The sequence below is a fragment of the Mustelus asterias genome, unplaced genomic scaffold (assembly GCF_964213995.1).
Source record: "Mustelus asterias unplaced genomic scaffold, sMusAst1.hap1.1 HAP1_SCAFFOLD_42, whole genome shotgun sequence".
NCBI classification, from domain to species: Eukaryota; Metazoa; Chordata; class Chondrichthyes; order Carcharhiniformes; family Triakidae; genus Mustelus; species Mustelus asterias.
The window spans coordinates 1,383,201-1,391,062 of record NW_027590119.1 but is presented as its reverse complement, the minus strand read 5'-3'; the positions used below and the strand labels follow the sequence as shown (position 1 = coordinate 1,391,062).

At 46.2% G+C, this 7,862-nt stretch overlaps 2 protein-coding genes across 2 annotated transcripts in view; both read left to right on the top strand.

Moving 5' to 3' along the window:
- Nucleotides 1-7,862, top strand: part of LOC144482778 (uncharacterized) — a 298,466-nt gene that overhangs the window by 98,415 nt on the left and 192,189 nt on the right. The window lies entirely within an intron of this gene.
- The window catches only part of LOC144482712 (uncharacterized), a 210,368-nt gene that overhangs the window by 10,805 nt on the left and 191,701 nt on the right, over nucleotides 1-7,862 (top strand). Inside the window, exon 3 of the mRNA XM_078201554.1 lies at nucleotides 1,581-2,222. Coding sequence (XP_078057680.1) covers nucleotides 1,581-2,222 — 642 coding nt within the window. The remainder of the gene's footprint in view (nucleotides 1-1,580; nucleotides 2,223-7,862) is intronic.

Sequence of the window (7,862 nt, the reverse complement as noted above, 5' to 3'; positions counted from 1 at the left end):
CTCGGTCCTCCAGCCCCGCCCCCTCTTCCTATTGGTCCGGAGCTGCCGTCAATCAGTCCCCGGGCATTGTGATGTTGAGCATGCGCAGTGTCATTGCTGTCCTTGGCGCTTGTTTGTCCCGGAGAAGCGGAGTCAGCGTTAGGCGGTGGCTGGGAGGATTTGGAAACACTTTGTGGATCCGCAAACCCTTCAGAATCATAGTCAGCTCCCTGGTTTGCAGCTGCGGGGCTTCTCCCTCCCTCCCTCCCGTGAACAGGCCCAGGTTAACGGCCCCATCCTGGCTCAGCCACTGGAGGATGGTTCACATCAGAGGATGGGGGAGGGGGACAATAAATAAGAGGTTACACTTTGGCCTCAAATCAATGAGGACTCTGATCTCTGGGAAGGAAGGAAACCCTGGGAGGTGGGCGGGGAGGATTCACAAACACCCGCTGGAGGCCCCAACACCCCCAGTAAGACCCATTGGTTTTATTGTCAGTCTGCAGACAGCAGCTGGAGAACTGAACCCAGACAGAGGAGAGGGAGGGAGAAAACTGGGAGTGGAGAAAAGAGATGGTGAGATGGGTTTGGATTTCAGCCCAGGGAGGAGGGAGAGTGTGTGGGACAGGGATTTACAGATTTTGGGGAACAAGAGAGGAAAAAATGTCCCAGAGAAACTAGAATTGTCTGTTCAGAATTTCTATCCTGGACTGACGCTGATGACTTTTCCAAATTTTTTTTACAGGATATTGGAAGTGGAGGATTGGCAGACAGAAAACTCAAACCGAACATCATGACTGGCAAAGTCATTTTGTTCATTCGGAGCTGAATATCATCGGCCTTTGAATGTGGAAGGAGAAATATTTGTCTGTTCTGCCTGTGGGCAAAGAAATTTAACATCAGTGTGATCGGAAAAGCAGCGGGACAAACACACACCCGAGTGAGAGTGTTCCAGTGAACTGACTGTGGAAAGAACTTTAACCAGTTACACAGCCTGGAAATACATCACACTTTTCACAGCAGGGTGAAACTATATGTATGTTGTGTGTGTGGACCAGGCTTTAACTGATCATCCAACTTGCAGAAGCACAAGGACACCAGCACCATGGAGAAACCGTGGGAATGTGTGGATTGTGGGAAGGGATTCGGTTTCCCATCACAATTGGAAGTTCATCGGCGCAGTCACACTGGGGAGAGACCGTTCACCTGCTCTGTTTGTGGGAAGGGATTCACCCATTCATACAATCTTCTGATTCACCAATGGGTTCACACTGGGGAGAGGCCGTTCACCTGCCCTGTGTGTGGGAAGGGATTCACTCGCTTATCCCACATTGTGACACACCAACTTGTTCACACTGATGAGAAACTGTTTACATGTTCTGACTGTGAGAAGAGTTTTAAATGCAAAAAGGATCTGCTGACACACCAACGTATTCACACTGGGGAGAGACCGTTCACCTCTCTGTGTGTGGGAAAGAATTCATTCAGTCATCCCACTTGCAGACACATCAACTTGTTCGCTCTGATAACAAACTTTTTAATTGTTCCCACTGTGAGAAGAGCTTTAAAAGTAAAAAAGATCTGCTGACGCACCAATATGCTCACACTGGGGAGAGGCCATTCACCTGCTGTGTGTGTGTGGGAAGGGATTCAGCCGCCCATCTGCCCTACTGAACCACCAGAGAATTCACACTGGGGAGAGGCCCTTCACCTGCTCAGACTGTGGGAAGGGATTCATTAATTCATCCAACCTTCTGATACACCAGCAGCTCCACACAGGGGATCGACTATTCACCTGCTCTGAATGTGGGAAGGGATTCACCCGTTCATACAATCTCCTGACACACCAGCAGGTTCACAGTGAGGAGAGGCCATTCACTTGCTCCGTGTGTGGGAAGGGATTCACCCGTTCATACAATCTCCTGACACACCAGCGAGTTCACACTGGGGAGAGGCCGTTCACCTGCTCCACGTGTGGGAAGGGATTCAGTCAGTCATCCAACCTGCTGACACACCAGAGAGTTCACAGTGAGGAGAGGCCATTTACCTGCTCTGTTTGTGGGAAGGGATTTTCTCATTTATCTTATCTTCTGAAACACCAGCGAGTTCACACTGGGGAGAGGCCGTTCACCTGTAATGTCTGTGGAAAGGGATTTATTCAGTCATCCCACCTGCTAACACACCGGCGAGTTCACAAGGGACTGCAAGGTTTGGATTCTACACTTATCGATGCTGTTAATCATATCCAGGTCTGAATCATGTTCACTCTGACTTTTTTCTTCTGTTGAGATTTGATATTCTGAATAAATGTGAAATAGACATTTGATTGAATCATTGTTGTAGATTTTTGTCTTTTCCATTTGAGTGTTTAACGTCACCAGGCTGGAGCTCAGAAAGGGCAATCTGAGGGAGGATCATACAGTAGGAACAGAACTTCATTCTTGACCCAGTCCTTCAGGGTCTCGCCGAGAGGGACAAACAGCACTTTGGTCTTTTTCGTCACTTTTCACTGACAGCAAAGTCCCTGTGTGGGTGAATCCTGAGGTGTGAAAAAAATGTGTCCCAGTCGCTCTTTTCCATGGTTCCGAGCTCCTAGACACGGAAAAGAAGGTCCTTTACAACTGTGTTTAGAGTCAGGAAGAACAACGGTGAATGCTGGAAACATGCTGTCAAAGATTGGTGTAAAACTGGGATCTATTCCTGACTGAGAGTGAAACGGCAGGTTTAGGTTTCCAGACTAAAAATGAAAAAAAGTCTAAAACATTTTAATGTGTGTGTGTGTCAGTCCTGGTTTATTGAACAGAAACTGGCTTCAAATAAATTGGTTGAAGTCTGCATTAAAGTAGCAGCTGGAGAAGTTCAAAGGACCCTGTTAACTGCTGGGACAATGAGACAACAATTTGATTCCCAGATAGAGAAGGAGCTGCAGTGTGTGTCCAAGAATTCTCAGTTTTGTTGTGTGCTTCCCATACACTATCCTTCTAAATAAACCTCACTCCTATCAGCCTTTAACCATTATAAACAGAACAGAGAGAAGCTGAGCAGCATCAGAGCCCTGACTGACCATTTCAGAATGAGTGATGTGTTCAGCTGAAGTTTCCTGTTGGTAGTTTTCTGGGTGATCTCCTTATTTTGATTATTCTCAGTGATCCCTGGGTGTGTGAACCTCCTCTCCTCTCTTTCAGACATTCACTCACTCAACATCTCCTCTCTCTCAGAAACTCAATCGCTCAACATCTCTCATCTCTCTAACACTCACTGAACGTCTCTCTCTCTCTCCAGGCATTCACTCACACTTACCTCACCTTCCACCTCTCTTACACTCTAACCTCACTCCTCTCTCATTTTCACTTAACCTCTCTCCTCTCAGAAACTGTCTTCGTCACTTAATGTCTCTCTATCGTTCTTTCAAACACTCACTCATTTAACCTTCCTATTTCAGATAATGCTTAAACTTATTCATTGTTTTCTCTCTCTCGTTATCTCTCTCTGAAAAAGCACAAACACACTTCATCTCTCTTTGCTGTCTGAGAAAACATCTAATTGATGGAGATTCAATCCTCTCTGTTTCTCTCTCCCACTTCCTCTGACAGGCCCTGACTCACTTTAAATCTCCTCTTTTCTAATAAACCTCTTTGGGAAAACTCATTTGTTCTCTAATCCCTCCTCATTTCTCCCAGTGATGACCCTCAGTCCATCTCCCAATTCAGTGAATGTGTTAAAAATCCAAATAATCTCCTTTCTTTATTGTTTAAAATGGGAATGGAGGTGAATGTAATGCTGAGACCAGTAGCAATCTGTGTGGTTGTTCTTGATGCTGTCAGAGTGAGTTCACCCTCACAGGCAGGAAGACTGTTCACAGTTATAACATCAAACTGATGCCGGCTGTTTCATTCTCAGGTAACACAACTTCCTGTTTCTCTGCTGCCGGTTCCAAACCTCACATCTCGCTTCTGAGCAGAAAATAAATCCAGGCACAACAATCTGTTGAGAACATCTGTCAATGCGGCCGATATCTGTCCACAGAGTCAGGGCAGAGTCACACAGGTCACATTGTGGTGACATTTACAAATGAGTCAGTTATTTCTGTTCAGAGTTTCCATTCGCAGATATAGCCAGCTGTGTCTTTGGATCAGTTACTGAATCATAGAAACCCTACAGTGCAGAAAGAGGCCATTCGGCCCATCGAGTCTGCACCGACCACAATCCCACCCAGGCCCTACCCCCATATCCCTCCATATTTTTACCCGCTAATCCCTCTAACCTACACTTCTCAGAAAACTAAGGGGCAAATTTAGCATGGCCAATCAGCCTAACCCACACATCTTTGGACTGTGGGAGGAAACCAGAGCACCCAGAGGAAACCCACGCAGACACGAGGAGAATGTGCAAACTCCACACAGACAGTGACCCGAGCCGGGAATCGAGCCCAGGTTCCTGGAGCTGTGAAGCAGCAGTGCTAACCACTGTGCTATCGTGCCACCCACTGAGTCCCCTCTGCTCTACCGTGGAGATGCCGACTCTGCTCCCCATAGCTGGGAACTGATAGCCTGCTCCCTTATATTCTAGATCATTCTCTCTGTATTGCTTGTTTCCTCTGTTTCTCAGCTTTTATCTTTGACCACCTCATCTTTCTGCTTTTTAAAATCTTTCTCAATTTTTCTCTTAGTCTTTCTGTCTCTCCCTCTGTACCTCTCTCACGCTCTGTGTGTTCCTATTTGATCAAGATGTTCAAAATCATGAAGAGTTTCTGATTGATTATAGAAGGAATGACAGGGAGAAAAGCAGAAAAACCCGGCAGGTCCGGCGGCATCTGTTCAGAGTTAACATTTTGAGTCCATATAATTCTTCAGGGCAGGAGAAACATGGGTTATCCACCTTAGATTAGGGAATGTAATGGGGAGATTTAATAGAGGAGTTTAAAATGACAAATAATTTATGATAGTGTCAATGGAGAGAAATTATCTCCCAGGAGCAGGAGGGTCTGTCGATGGAGAGAATCGATTTCCTCGGTGCAGGAGGGTCTGTAAGCAGAGGATACAGAGATTTAATATAATTGACAACAGAACTGGAGGGGGTGATAAGGAGAATTTGTTACACAATAACTTGATATGATCTGGAATGCACAAACTGACAGGTGCTAGAAGCAAGTTTGATAGTAGCTTTCAAAGGGAATTGGATAAATACTTGCAGAGGATAAATTGGCAAAGTTATGGTGAATGGGATTAATTAGACAGTTCACTCATCCTTGTGACATTCTGAATGTATCTCTCCTCAGGTTTTAATATTTGATCTTTTCGATTATAATGTGTCTCAAACAGAAGATTAAAATATTGGGTTTGATGAGCTGTCAGATCTCTTTCCTGTGTGTCTGTGTAACTTGAGAACTGGAGATGACCATGAGGAGGAACTGATTATTTTCAGTTCCTCTAACAGATACACCTCAGATATCAGAAATCTCAGGAGTTCCCCATGTCCTCATTATTCTCGCCTCGAGTATAACAGCTCTCAGTCAGGCCGAGTCAGTCGCATGTCTCTGTCATGATGTTTCCACTTGTATTTTATCACTCACCTCCCAGTGACACTCACCATAACACAGACACCTTAAAATATCATTGTTCCCTTGCACTTTGTCCTCCTATTATAATCAAATGTTTGTTGGGCCTCTTGTCTCCCTTAATGTCAGATTATCTGCAGTTAAAATGACCTCAGAGACACTGAAACTGCAGTTGTAAAATACAGCAGAATTGGAATAACAGACAGGTTATTGTCTGATACTGACAGTGGCAGAGTAACACACATCGGAATTTAAATACATCATACTAATAGACCACGACTCACTCACACTATCAAATGAAACCTAAACTTTGGTTATGGTGCACGAGATACTGATTGTGTTACCATTACATTGGATCTAATGCTGTGTTCACTAACATACTGCAACGTGACTCTAAATATTTTAACAAACATTGTATTTGTTACACTCAGAGCAAGTCAGTGCTTTGCTGTGTTGTCTCTATGCTCCATCCCCACTCTGATTGTATTGGAGCCTGTGTGTGTCATTGTTACACTCAGAGTAAGTCAGTGCTTTGCTGTGTTGTCTCTGTGCCCCATCTCCACTCTGATTGTATTGGAGCCTGTGTGTGTCATTGTTACACTGAGACTCTGTCATTGTTATTACTAATGTGGAGATGCCGGCGTTGGACTGGGGTAAACACAGTAAGAAGTTTAACAACACCAGGTTAAAGTCCAACAGGTTTATTTGGTAGCAAAAGCCACAAGCTTTCAGAGTCTTAAGCTCCTTCTTCAGGTGAGTGGGAATTCTGTTCACAAACAGGGCATATAAAGACACAAACTCAATTAACAGAATAATGGTTGGAATGCAAATACTTACAGCTAATCAAGTCTTAAAGGTACAAACAATGTGAGTGGAGACAGCATCAAGACAGGCTAAAGAGATGTATATTCATAGACTCATAGAATCATAGAAACCCTACAGCACAGAAAAAGGCCATTCGGCCCATCGAGTCGGCACCGACCACAATCCCACCCAGGCCCTACCCCCATATCCCTACATATTTACCCACTAATCCCTCTAACCTACGCATCTCAGGACACGAAGGGGAATTTTAGCATGGCCAATCAACCTAACCCGCACATCTTTGGACTGTGGGAGGAAACCGGAGCACCCGGAGGAAACTCACGCAGACACGAGGAGAACGTGCAAACTCCACACAGACAGTGACCCAAGCCGGGAATCGAACCCAGGTCCCTGGAGCTGTAAAGCAGCAGTGCTAACCACTGTGCTACCGCGCCGCCCCACTGTCCAGACAGGACAGCCAGTGAGACTCTGCAAGTCCAGGCAAGTTGTGGGGATTACAGATAGTGTGACATGAACCCAATATCCCGGTTGAGGCCGTCCTCATGTGTGCAGAACTTGGCTATCAGTTTCTGCTCAGCGACTCTGCGCCGTCGTGTGGCGTGAAGGCCGCCTTGGAGAACGCTTACCCGAATATCAGAGGCCGAATGCCCGTGACCGCTCAAGTGCTCCCCAACAGGAAGAGAACAGTCTTGCCTGGTGATTGTCGAGTGGTATTCATTCATCCGTTGTCACAGCGTCTGCATGGTTTCCCCAATGTACCATGCCTCGGGACATCCTTTCCTGCAGCGTATCAGGTAGACAACTTTGGCCGAGTTGCAAGAGTATGTACCGTGTACCTGGTGGATGGTGTTCTCACGTGAGATGATGGCATCCGTGTCGATGATCCGGCACGTGTTGCAGAGGTTGCTGTGGCAGGGTTGTGTGGTGTCGTGGTCACTGTTCTCCTGAAGGCTGGGTAGTTTGCTGCGGACAATGGTCTGTTTGAGGTTGTGCGGTTGTTTGAAGGCAAGAAGTGGGGGTGTGGGGATGGCCTTGGCGAGATGTTCATCTTCATCAATGACATGTTGAAGGCTCCAGAGGAGATGCCGTAGCTTCTCCGCTCCGATGAAGTACTGGACGACGAAGGGTACTCTGTCCACCTTGTCCCGTGTTTGTCTTCTGAGGAGGTCGGTGCGGTTTTTCGCTGTGGCGCGTCGGAACTGTCGATCGATGAGTTGAGCGCTATATCCTGTTCTTATGAGGGCATCTTTCAGCATCTGGAGGTGTCTGTTGCGATCCTCCTCACCCAAGCAGATCCTGTGTATACGGAGGGCGTGTCCGTAGGGGATGGCTTCTTTAACGTGTTTAGAGTGGAAGCTCTCCACTCACATTGTTTGTACCTTTAAGACTTGATTAGCTGCAAGGATTCACATTCCAACCATTATTCTGTAAATTGAGTCTATGTCTTTATATGCCCTGTTTGTGAACAGAATTCCCACTCACCTGAAGAAGGAGCTTGAGG